General features: G+C 43.4%; 1 protein-coding gene across 1 annotated transcript in view; it reads left to right on the top strand.

Annotated features, from left to right (window-relative positions):
- SLC9A1 (solute carrier family 9 member A1) overlaps positions 1-12,505 on the top strand; it is a 157,729-nt gene that overhangs the window by 32,518 nt on the left and 112,706 nt on the right. Inside the window, 1 exon segment of the mRNA XM_053706995.1 lies at positions 8,368-8,585. Coding sequence (XP_053562970.1) covers positions 8,368-8,585 — 218 coding nt within the window.

The raw sequence follows: 12,505 nt of genomic DNA, 5'->3' as shown, positions 1-12,505 counted from the left end.
GTGTTGGGCATAGTGTCCCAGGGATACAGGATAGGATTCAAATCACATCCTCCGAGAGGGAGATTTATCCTATCAAGCTGCCTTTCTAGATTGCGTTCAGGATCTTTCCTCCCTAGAAGTAATAGTCCCGGGTTCCTGCCTCTCAAAGGGGGCTAGGATTTTATTCAAATCTCTTCGTAGTTTCCAAAAAGGAGAGAACTTTTCGACCAATTCTAGACCTGAAATGTTTGAACAAATTTCCCATCCTTCAAAATGGAGACTATCAGGTCCCTTAATCCCTTTATTCAGGAGGGACAGTTTTATGACCAGGATAGACCTAAAGGATGCATACCTTCACGTTCCGATTCACAAGGACCAGTTTATAAGGTTTTGCTTTACTGGATCAGTTTTTCCAATTCATAGCACTTCCATTTGGCTTAGCTACTGTTTCCAGAATATTTGCAAAGATTCTGGGTGCTCTTCTAGCAGTGTCTAGATCTCAAGGTATTGCCGTGGCGCCTTACCTGGACAATATCTTGGTTCAGGCTCCATCTTTTCCCTTGGCAAGAGATCATTTGGACTCATTACTGAGTCTCCTTCGGACTCGTGGATGGAAGATAAATCTTAAAAAGTGTTCTCTGGTCCCATCTACCAGGGTGGTCTTCCAGGTTACAATCATCGACTCAGTTTCCATGAGGAATTTTCTGACAGATCAGAGGCGGTCAAAGCTAGCTTCGGCTTGTCTTTTTCCTCCAATCCACCTCAAATCCATTGGTGGCTCAATATATGGAAGTGATTGGTCTAATGGTGTCTTCCATGGACATTATTCCTTTTGCTTGCTTCCATTTCAGACCTCTACAACTATGCATGCTGAGACAATGGAACGGAGATAACTTGAACCTTTCTCAGCAGATCGTCCTAGACAGCCAGACAAGAGAATCTCTCTCTTGGTGGCTCTGTCAGGATCACCTGTCCCTAGAAACGTGTTTCTTGAGACCGTCCTGGGAGATTATGACTACGGATGCCAACCTTTCGGGCTGGGGTGCAGTCTGGAGTCCCAGGATTGCACAGGGAACTTGGTCGCGAGAAGAATCTTCTCTTCTAATCAATGTTCTAGAACTCCGGCGATTTTGAACGTGCTGAAGGCCTAGCCCCAGCTCAGATCTTCACAGTATAGCAGATTTAAATCGGACAATATCACCTTGGTCGCTTACATCAACCTTCAGGGAGGAACAAGAAGTTTTAGCCATGATCGAGGTATCCCAAATTGTCCTTTGGGCGGAGACCCACAACTGCTGTAAAGCCGACATCCTCAGCAGTGAATCCTTTCACCCGGGGAAATGGTCTCTACATCCTGAAGTATTCTCAGAAATAGTTAGATCTCATGGTCTCTTTTCTCAATACCAAGCTACCCAGGTACAGGTCGAGGTTGATAGATCCTCAAGCAGAGTTGGACGCATTAGCGGTTCCTTGAAGGTTCAGACTCATATCTTTTCTGCCTCGTGTGGTGGCTCGCATCAAGCAGGAGCGGGCCAGAGTGATCCTAATGGCTCCTTCGTAGCCTCAAAGGACCTGATTTGCAGATTTAGTGAGGATGTCCTCCTCTCCTCCTTGGAGATGACCTTACCGGAAGGACCTTCTAATGCAGGGCCAGTTTCTTCATCAGAATCTTGACTCTACGTTTGACTGCGTTGCTCTTGAACGCTTAGTTTTGACCAAGAGAGGTTTTTCTGATAAGGTCATAGATACCTTGATCCAGGCTAGAAAGCCTGTCCAATGTTCAATCTTTTGTTAAGGCTTTGGTCAGAATCGGACCAGTATTTAGAAATGTTGATCCTCCTTGGAGTCTGAACCTTGTTCTTTAGAGTTTTGCAACAGGCTCTGTTTGAACCCATGCCCAGGAGATTTCTGCATTACAATGTGAACCCCCTTACCTAGTGTTTTATGCGGATAAGGTGGTATTAAATACTAAGTTAGGCTTTCTACCTAAGGTAGTTTCGGATCACAACATTAATCAAGAAATTGTGGTTCCTTCTTTTTGTCCTAAACCTTCCTCTCCTATGGAATGTTTACTTCATAATCTGGATGTGGTTCGTGCTTTAAAATTCTACCTTCAAACTACTAAGGATTTCAGGCAATCCTCATCCTTATTAATTCTTTATTCTGGCAAGCGCAAGGGACAGAAGGCCACTGCTACGTCATATCCTTTTGGTTGAGGAGTATCAACCGCTGAGCTTATGAGACAGCGGGACTTCATCCTCCTGAGAGGATTACGGCTCATTCTACTAGGGCGGTTGCTTCCTCCTGGGCTTTTAAGAATGAGACCTCTATGGATCAGATTTGTAAGGCGGCTACAAATTCGATGTTTTCGCTTCTGCTGAAGCAGCTTTTGGGAGAAAGGTGTTACAGGGTCAGCCGCCCTTAATTTTTGCCCTCCCGTTATATTCATTAGTGTCCTGTGGAGCTTGGGTATTGGTTCCTCACAGTTATGAGTGAAGTTGTGGACTCTCCCTGCCTTGGGAAGAAAAACAAAATTTATGCTTACCAGATAAATTAATTTCCTTCCTGGCAGGGAGAGTCCACGACCCGCCGTTTTATTTTTTTTGGAGGCGGCTTCCCTATTAATTGTTTCTTCTGGCACCTCTATATCCTAATGTTTCTCCTATTTCTCTTGTTAAGTGTATCCAGTCCACGGATCATCCATTACTTGTGGGATATTCTCCTTCCCAACAGGAAGTTGCAAGAGGATCACCCACAGCAGAGCTGCTATATAGCTCCTCCCCTCACTGCCATATCCAGTCATTCTCTTGCAACTCTTAACAAAGATGGACGTAGTAAGAGGAGAGTGGTGTATTATAGTTAGTTTTTTAACTTCAATCAAAAGTTTGTTATTTTTAAATGGTACCGGAGTGTACTGTTTCATCTCAGGCAGCATTAGAAGAAGAATCTGCCTGTGATTTCTATGATCTTAGCAGAAGTAACTAAGATCCATTGCTGTTCTCACATATTCTGAGGAGTGAGGTAACTTCAGAGAGGGAATGGCGTGCAGGTTTTCCTGCAATAAGGTATGTGCAGTTAATATTTTTCTAGGGATGGAATTTGCTAGAAAATGCTGCTGATACCGGATTAATGTAAGTAAAGCCTTAAATGCAGTGATAGCGACTGGTATCAGGCTTATTAATAGAGATACATACTCTTATAAAAGTGTAATATAAAACGTTTGCTGACATGTTTAATCGTTTTTATATATGTTTGGTGACAAAACTTATTGGGGCCTAGTTTTTTTCCCACATGGCTGGTTTGATTTTTGCCTAGAAACAGTTCCTGAGGCTTTCCACTGTTGCATTATGAGTGGGAAGGGCCTATTTTAGTGCTTTTCTGTGCAGATAAAAATACTGACAGACATTCAGCTTCTTCCTGCATGATCCAGGACATCTCTGAAGGGCTCAAAAGGCTTCAAAGTTGTGTTTGAGGAGGGTAACAATCACAGTAGACTGTGGCAGTTGTTGTGACTGTGTTTAAAAAATGTTTTTGTCATTTATTATTCAGTTTTTGTTATTAAGGGGTTAATCATCCATTTGCAAGTGGATGCAATGCTCTGCTGACTTGTTACATACACTGTAAAAATTTTGTTAGTGTAACTGCCTTTTTTCACTGTTTCAAATTTTGTCAAAATTTGTTTCTCTTAAAGGCACAGTAACGTTTTTTATATTGCTTGTTAACTTGCTTTAAAGTGTTTTCCAAGCTTGCTAGTCTCATTGCTAGTCTGTACAAACATGTCTGAAACAGAGGATACTTGTTCATTATGTTTAAAAGCCATGGTGGAGCCCCATAGGAGAATGTGTACTAAATGTATTGATTTCACCTTACACAGTAAAGATCAGTCTTTATCTATAAAAGAATTGTCACCAGAGGGGTCTGTCGAGGGGGAAGTTATGCCGACTAACTCTCCCGACGTGTCGGACCCTTCGCCTCCCGCTCAAGGGACGCACGCTAATATGGCGCCAAGTACATCAGGGACGCCCATAGCGATTACTTTGCAGGATATGGCTGCAATCATGAATAATACCCTGTCAGAGGTATTATCCAGATTGCCTGAATTGAGAGGCAAGCGCGATAGCTCTGGGGTTAGACGAGATACAGAGCGCGTAGATGCTGTAAGAGCCATGTCTGATACTGCGTCACAATATGCAGAACCTGAGGACGGAGAGCTTCAGTCTGTGGGTGACGTCTCTGAATCGGGGAGACCTGATTCAGAGATTTCTAATTTTAAATTTAAGCTTGAGAACCTCCGTGTATTGCTTGGGGAGGTATTAGCTGCTCTGAATGACTGTGACACAATTGCAGTGCCAGAGAAATTGTGTAGGCTGGATTAATACTATGCAGTGCCGGTGAGTACTGATGTTTTTCCAATACCTAAAAGGCTTACAGTAATTATTAGTAAGGAGTGGGATAGGCCCGGTGTGCCCTTTTCCCCACCTCCTATATTTAGAAAAATGTTTCCAATAGATGCCACTACACGGGACTTATGGCAGACTGTCCCTAAGGTGGAGGGAGCAGTTTCTACTTTTGCAAAGCGTACCACTATCCCTGTCGCGGACAGTTGTGCTTTTTCAGATCCAATGGATAAAAAAATTAGAGGGTTACCTTAAGAAAATGTTTATTCAACAAGGTTTTATTTTACAGCCCCTTGCATGCATTGCGCCTGTCACTGCGGCGGCGGCATTCTGGTTTGAGGCCCTGGAAGAGGCCATCCATACAGCTCCATTGACTGAAATTGTTGACAAGCCTAGAACTCTTAAGCTAGCTAACTCATTTGTTTCTGATGCCATTGTTCATTTGACTAAACTAACGGCTAAGAATTCCGGATTCGTCATCCAGGCGCGTAGGGCGCTATGGCTCAAATCCTGGTCAGCTGATGTGACTTCAAAGTCTAAATTACTCAACATTCCTTTCAAGGGGCAGACCTTATTCGGGCCTGGTTTGAAAGAAATTATTGCTGACATTACTGGAGGTAAGGGTCATACCCTTCCTCAGGACAGGGCCAAATCAAAGGCCAAACAGTCTAATTTTCGTGCCTTTCGAAATTTCAAGGCAGGTGCAGCATCAACTTCCTCTGCTTCAAAACAAGAGGGAACTTTTGCTCAATCCAAGCAGGCCTGGAAACCTAACCAGTCCTGGAACAAGGGCAAGCAGGCCAGAAAGCCTGCTGCTGCCTCTAAGACAGCATGAAGGAGCGGCCCCCTATCCGACAACGGATCTAGTAGGGGGCAGACTCTCTCTCTTCGCCCAGGCGTGGGCAAGTGATGTTCAGGATCCCTGGGCGTTGGAGATCATATCTCAGGGATATCTTCTGGACTTCAAAGCTTCTCCTCCACAAGGGAGATTTCACCTTTCAAGATTATCTGCAAACCAGATAAAGAAAAGAAAATTTACCTGACGGAGTCCAGGTTATCAAAACTATTAAATGCTTGCCGTGTTCTTCACTCCATTCCGCGCCCCACGGTGGCTCAGTGCATGGAAGTAATCGGCTTAATGGTAGCGGCGATGGACATAGTGCCATTCGCGCGCCTGCATCTCAGACCACTGGAATTATGCATGCTCAGTCAGTGGAATTGGGATTACACAGATTTGTCCCCTCTACTAAATCTGGATCAGGAAACCAGAGATTCTCTTCTCTGGTGGTTATCTCGGGCCCATCTGTCCAAGGGTATGACCTTTCGCAGACCAGATTGGACAATTGTAACAACAGATGCCAGCCTTCTAGGTTGGGGTGCAGTCTGGAACTCCCTGAAGGCTCAGAGTTCATGGACTCAGGAGGAGAAACTCCTCCCAATAAATTTTCTGGAGTTAAGAGCAATATTCAATGCTCTTCTGGCTTGGCCTCAGCTAGCAACACTAAGGTTCATCAGATTTCAGTCGGACAACATCACGACTGTGGCTTACATCAACCATCAACGGGGAACCAGGAGTTCCCTAGCGATGTCAGAAGTCTCCAAAATAATTCGCTGGGCAGAGACTCACTCTTGCCACCTGTCAGTGATCCATATCCCAGGTGTAGAGAACTGGGAGGCAGATTTTCTAAGTCGTCAGACTTTTCATCTGGGGGAATGGGAACTCCATCCGGAGGTGTTTGCTCAATTGGTTCTCCGTTGGGGCAAACCAGAATTGGATCTCATGGCATCTCGCCAGAACGCCAAGCTTCCTTGTTACGGATCCAGGTCCAGGGACCCAGAAGCGGCACTGATAGATGCTCTAGCAGCGCCTTGGTTCTTCAACCTGGCTTATGTGTTTCCACCGTTTCCTCTGCTTCCTCGTCTGATTGCCAAAATCAAACAGGAAAGAGCATCGGTGATATTGATAGCGCCTGCGTGGCCACGCAGGACCTGGTATGCAGACCTAGTGGACATGTCATCCTTTCCACCATGGACTCTGCCTCTGAGACAAGACCTTCTAATACAAGGTCCTTTCAATCATCCAAATCTACTTTCTCTGAGACTGACTGCATGGAGATTGAACGCTTGATCCTATCAAAGCGTGGCTTCTCTGAGTCAGTAATTGATACCTTAATACAGGCACGAAAGCCTGTCACCAGGAAAATTTACCACAAGATATGGCGTAAATATCTTCATTGGTGTGAATCCAAGAATTACTCATGGAGTAGGGTTAGGATTCCTAGGATATTGTCCTTCCTCCAAGAGGGTTTGGACAAAGGATTATCAGCTAGTTCTTTAAAGGGACAGATTTCTGCTCTGTCTATTCTTTTACACAAGTGTCTGGCAGAAGTTCCAGACATTCAGGCATTTTGTCAGGCTTTAGTTAGAATTAAGCCTGTGTTTAAACCTGTTGCTCCTCCATGGAGCTTAAACTTGGTTCTTAAAGTTCTTCGAGGGGTTCCGTTTGAACCCCTTCATTCTATTGATATCAAACTTCTTTCATGGAAAGTTCTTTTTCTGATGGCTATTTCCTCGGCTCGAAGAGTCTCGGAGTTATCTGCCTTACATTGTGATTCTCCTTATCTGATCTTTCATTCAGATAAAGTTGTTCTGCGTACAAAACCTGGGTTTTTACCTAAGGTGGTTTCTAACAAGAATATCAATCAAGAGATTGTTGTTCCATCATTATGTTCTAATCCTTCTTCAAAGAAGGAACATCTTTCGCATAATCTAGACGTAGTCCGTGCCTTGAAGTTTTACTTACAGGCTACTAAAGATTTTCGCCAAACATCTAACCTGTTTGTTGTTTACTCTGGACAGAGGAGAGGTCAGAAGGCCTCGGCAACCTCTCTTTCTTTTTGGCTTCGGAGTATAATCCGTTTAGCCTATGAGACTGCTGGACAGCAGCCTCCTGAAAGGATTACAGCTCATTCTACTAGAGCTGTGGCTTCCACCTGGGCCTTTAAAAATGAGGCCTCTGTTGAACAGATTTGCAAGGCTGCAACTTGGTCTTCCCTTCATACTTTTTCCAAATTTTCCAAATTTTATACTTTTGCTTCTTCGGAGGCTGTTTTTGGGAGAAAGGTTCTACAGGCAGTGGTTCCTTCCGTTTAAGTTCCTGCCTTGTCCCTCCCATCCGTGTACTTTAGCTTTGGTATTGGTATACCACAAGTAATGGATGATCCGTGGACTGGATACACTTAACAAGAGAAAACATAATTTATGCTTACCTGATAAATTTATTTCTCTTGTAGTGTATCCAGTCCACGGCCCGCCCTGTCCTTTTCAGGCAGGTCTAAATTTTAATTAAACTACAGTCACCACTGCACCCTATGGTTTCTCCTTTCTCGGCTTGTTTCGGTCGAATGACTGGATATGGCAGTGAGGGGAGGAGCTATATAGCAGCTCTGCTGTGGGTGATCCTCTTGCAACTTCCTGTTGGGAAGGAGAATATCCCACAAGTAATGGATGATCCGTGGACTGGATACACTACAAGAGAAATAAATTTATCAGGTAAGCATAAATAATGTTTTTTCCTTGTTCCCTCGACCGAATGACTGGGGGATAGGGGAAGTGGGAGGGATATTTATTGCCTTTGGCTGGGATGTCTTTGCCTCCTCCTGGTGGCCAGGTGTTGATATTCCCAACAGTTATGAATGAAGTTGTGGACTCTCCCTGCCAGGAAAGAAATTAATTTATCTGGTAAGCATACATTTTGTTTTTCCTTTTAAGTGGCTGCCATCAGATGTGCATTAGGTCCACTTGCCCCAGCTCAGTAGAGGACTTAGTCTGCAAAAATCATGTGACAGTAAAACTTTAAGTTCTCATCGTGTTAGTTCCCTTATCTCCATACAGGCAGTAACTACACAGATAATAAGTGCTCATTTTGCAAGAACGCTGGAACACTGTTCTAGCTATGAGCTCAACTTTTTCATATCTTGTTTCTTTGCAGGCTTATTTCTTCTGGGGTAGTTATGAGACCCTATGTTGAGGCCAATATCTCTCACAAATCTCACACTACCATCAAGTACTTTTTGAAGATGTGGAGCAGTGTAAGCGAAACCCTCATATTTATCTTCCTAGGGGTCTCAACAGTGGCTGGACCCCATGCCTGGAACTGGACCTACGTCATCAGCACTCTTATCTTCTGTCTCATCGCACGTGTGCTGGGTATATAAATACTACATACATAAAGGGAGAGGGGTGCGCATGCATTTTTATGCTGAATGTGAGCTTTGTATGATCTATAACCCAGATGTGCAGTTATCACTTACTGCCGAATATGGCCACTCTCAGCTGCAATCTACTCTTTTCTGAGCCAGATTTCTTCTTGTGAAAAGTGGAACACGCAAAGATCTGTGCAAATCCAGATTTTCTCTTGTTAAGTGTATCCAGTCCACGGATCATCCATTACTTATGGAATATATTCTCCTTCCCAACAGGAAGCTGCAAGAGTCCACCCACAGCAAAGCTGCTATATAGCTCCTCCCCTAACTGCCATATTCAGTCATTCTCTTGCAAGCCTCAACATAGATAGGAGGTTGTGAGAGTCTGTGGTGCTTTCTACTTAGTTTATTCTTCAATCAAAAGTTTGTTATTTTTAAATGGCACCGGAGTGTGCTGTTTATCTCAGGCAGTATTTGGAAGAAGAATCTGCCTGCGTTTTTCTATGATCTTAGCAGACGTAACTAAGATCCATTTGCTGTTCTCACACATTCTGAGGAGTGAGGTACTTCAGAGGGGGAATGGCGTGCAGGTTTTCCTGCAGATAAGGTATGTGCAGTAAAATATTTTTCTAGGAATGGAATTGACTAAGAAAATACTGCTGATACCGAAGTAATGTAAGTAAAGCCTTAAATGCAGCGATAGCGACTGGTATCAGGCTTATTAATAGAGATACATACTCTTGTAAAAATGTGTTTTAAAACGTTTGCTGGCATGTTTAATCGTTTTTAACATATGTTTGGTAATAAAACTTATTGGGGCCTAAGTTTTTTCCACATGGCTGGCTTAAATTTTGCATAGAAACAATTTCCACTGTTATAGTATAAAAGTTACAGTTGGTGCAGTTAAAATTACAAACAGTGACATTCAGCTTCCCTCAGCAGTCCCCTGCATGCTATAGGACATCTCTGAAGGGCTCAAAAGGGCTTCAAAAGTAGGAGCTGTTATGACTGTTTAAAACATATTTTTCGTTTTGTTAATCTGTTTTTTGTATTAAGGGGTTAATCATCCATTTGCAAGTGGGTGCAATGCTCTGCTAACTTGTTACATACACTGTAAAAATTTTGTTAGTTTAACTGCCTTTTTTTCACTGTTATTTCAAATTTTGGCAAAATTTGTTTCTCTTAAAGGCACAGTAACGTTTTATATATTTGCTTGTTAACTTGATTTAAAGTGTTTTCCAAGCTTACTAGTCTCATTATTAGTCTGTTCTAACATGTCTGACATAGAGGAAGCTCTGTGTTCATTATGTTTTAAAGCCATGGTGGAACCCCATCTTAGAATGTGTACCAGATGTACTGATTTCATGTTAAACAATAAAGATCATTTTTTGTCTTTAAAAACATTATCACCAGAGGATTCTGTCGTGGGGGTAGTTATGCCGACTAACTCTCCCCACGTGTCAGACCTTTTGACTCCCGCTTTAGGGACTCACGCTCAAATGGCGCCAAGTACATCAAGGGCACCCATAGCGTTTCTTTACCAGGGGATTCTGTCGAGGGGAAAGTTATGCCGACTAACTCTCCCCACGTGTCAGACCCTTCGACTCCCGCTTCAGGGACTCACGCTCAAATGGCGCCAAGTACATCAAGGGCGCCCATAGCGTTTATTTTACAAGACATGGCAAAGGTGGTGAATAATATTCTGGCAGCAGTATTAGTCAGACTACCTGAAATTAAAGGAAAGCAGTTAGCTCTGGGGGTAGATACAGAGCATACAGACGCTTTAAGAACCATGTATGATACTACCTCACAATATGCTTAGTCTGTGGGTGATTTTTTTTTTTTTTTTGACTCAGGGAAGATGATTTAACCTGATTCTGATATTTCTACATTTAAAATTTATGCTTGAGAACCTCCACTTGTTGCTCAGGGAGGCTTTGGCTGCTCTGAATGAATGTGTACAATCGCAGGGCCAGAGAAATTGTGTAGACTGGATAAATAATATGCAGTGCCGGTGTGTACTGATGTTTTTCCAATACCTAAAGAGGTTTACTAAAAATTTTTTTTAATAAGGAGTGGGATAGACCAGGTGTGCCGTTCTCTTCCCCTCCTATTTTTTAGAAGAATGTTTTCTAATAGTTACCACCACACGGGACTTCTGGCAGACAGTTCCTAAGGTGGAGAGAAGAGTTTCTACTCTAGCTAAGCGTACCACTACCTCTGACGAGGACAGTTGTGCTTTTTAGATCCAATGGATAAAAAATGTTTATTCAACAGGGTTTTATCCTGCAGCCCCTTGCATACATTGCTTCTGTCACTGCTGCTGCGGCGTTCTGGGTTGAGTCTCTTGATGAGGCTTTACAGTTAAGCGACTCCATTGGATGAATATATTTGACAAGCTTATGCTAGCCAATTCCTTTGTTTTCTGATGCCTTGTTCATTTGACTAGACTAACGGCTAAGAATTCTGTTTTTTACTATACTGGCGCGCAGAGCGCTATGGCTTATATCATGGTCAGCTGTCGTGACTTTAATAAATAAGCTACTTAACTTCCCTTCAAGGGGCAGACCCTATTCGGGCCTGGTTTGAAGGAGATTATTGCTTATATCACTGGAGGAAAAGGTCATGCCCTTCCTCAGGATAGGTCTAAATCAAGGGCAAAAAAAAAAAAAAAAAAAAAAGTCTAATTTTCGTACCTTTTAAAAACTTCAGGGCAGGTGTGGCATCCTCTTCCTCTAAGGCAAAACAAGAGGGAATTTTTGCTCAGTCCAAGGCGGTCTGGAGACAATCGGACCTGGAACAAAGATAAGCAGGCCAAGGAGCCTGCTGCTGCCTCTAAGGCAGCATGAAGGAACGGACCCCTATCCGGTAACGGATCCTATAGGGGGCAGACTTTCATTCTTTGCCCAGGCGTGGGCAAGAGATGCCCAGGATCCCTAGGCATTGGAATTTATATCCCAGAGATATCTTCTGGATTTCAAAGATTCCCCCCCAAAAAAAGGGGAGATTTCGCCTTTCACAATTATCTGCAAACCAGATAAAGAAGGAGGCATTCTTACATTGTGTACGAGATCCATCCAGTTCCAAGAGAGGAACAGGGACAGAGTTTTTACTCAAATCTGTTTGTGGTTCCCAAGGAGAGGGAACCTTCAGACCTATTTTGGATCTAAAGATCTTAAACAAATTCCTCAGAATTCCGTCATTTAAGATGGAAACTATTCGTACCATCTTAACTATGATCCAGGAGAGTCAATAGAGGACTACAATGGATTTGAAGGATGCTTATCCTCACATTGTGATGCATAAAGATCACCATCGTTTTTCAGGTTTGCCTTTCTAGACAGGCATTACCAGTTTGTAGCTCTTTCCTTTGGGATATCTACAGCCCCAAGAATCTTTATGGAGGTTCTGGGGTCGCTTTGGCGGTCCTTAGACCGCGGGGCATAGAAGTGGCCCCTTATTTAGACGACATCCTGATACAGGCGTCAAACATCCAAATTGCCCATTCTCATACGGACGTAGTACTGGCATTTCTGAGATCACATGGGTGGAAAGTGAACAAGGAAAGAGTTCTCTATCCCCAATCTCAAGGGTTTCCCTCCTAGGGACTCTGATAGATTCTGTAGAAATGAAAATTTACCTGACGGAGTCCAGGTTGTCAAAGTTTCTAAATTTCTGCCGTGTTTTTTCATCCCATCCGCGCCCTTCGGTGGCTCAGTACATGAATGAAATCGGCTTAATGGTAGCGGCAAGGGACATAGTACCGTTTGCACGTCTACATTTCAGACCGCTGCAACTATGCATGCTCAGTCAGAGGAACGGGGATTACACAGATTTGTCCCCCTGTTAAACCTGGACCAAGAGACCAGAGATTCTCTTCTCTGGTGACTATGTCGGGTCCATCTGTCCAAGGGTATGACCTTC

The sequence above is a fragment of the Bombina bombina genome, chromosome 3 (genome assembly GCF_027579735.1).
Source record: "Bombina bombina isolate aBomBom1 chromosome 3, aBomBom1.pri, whole genome shotgun sequence".
Lineage (NCBI taxonomy): Eukaryota > Metazoa > Chordata > Amphibia > Anura > Bombinatoridae > Bombina > Bombina bombina.
The sequence above is the reverse complement of the archived record's forward strand: the minus strand, read 5'-3'. Positions and strand labels throughout refer to the sequence as shown.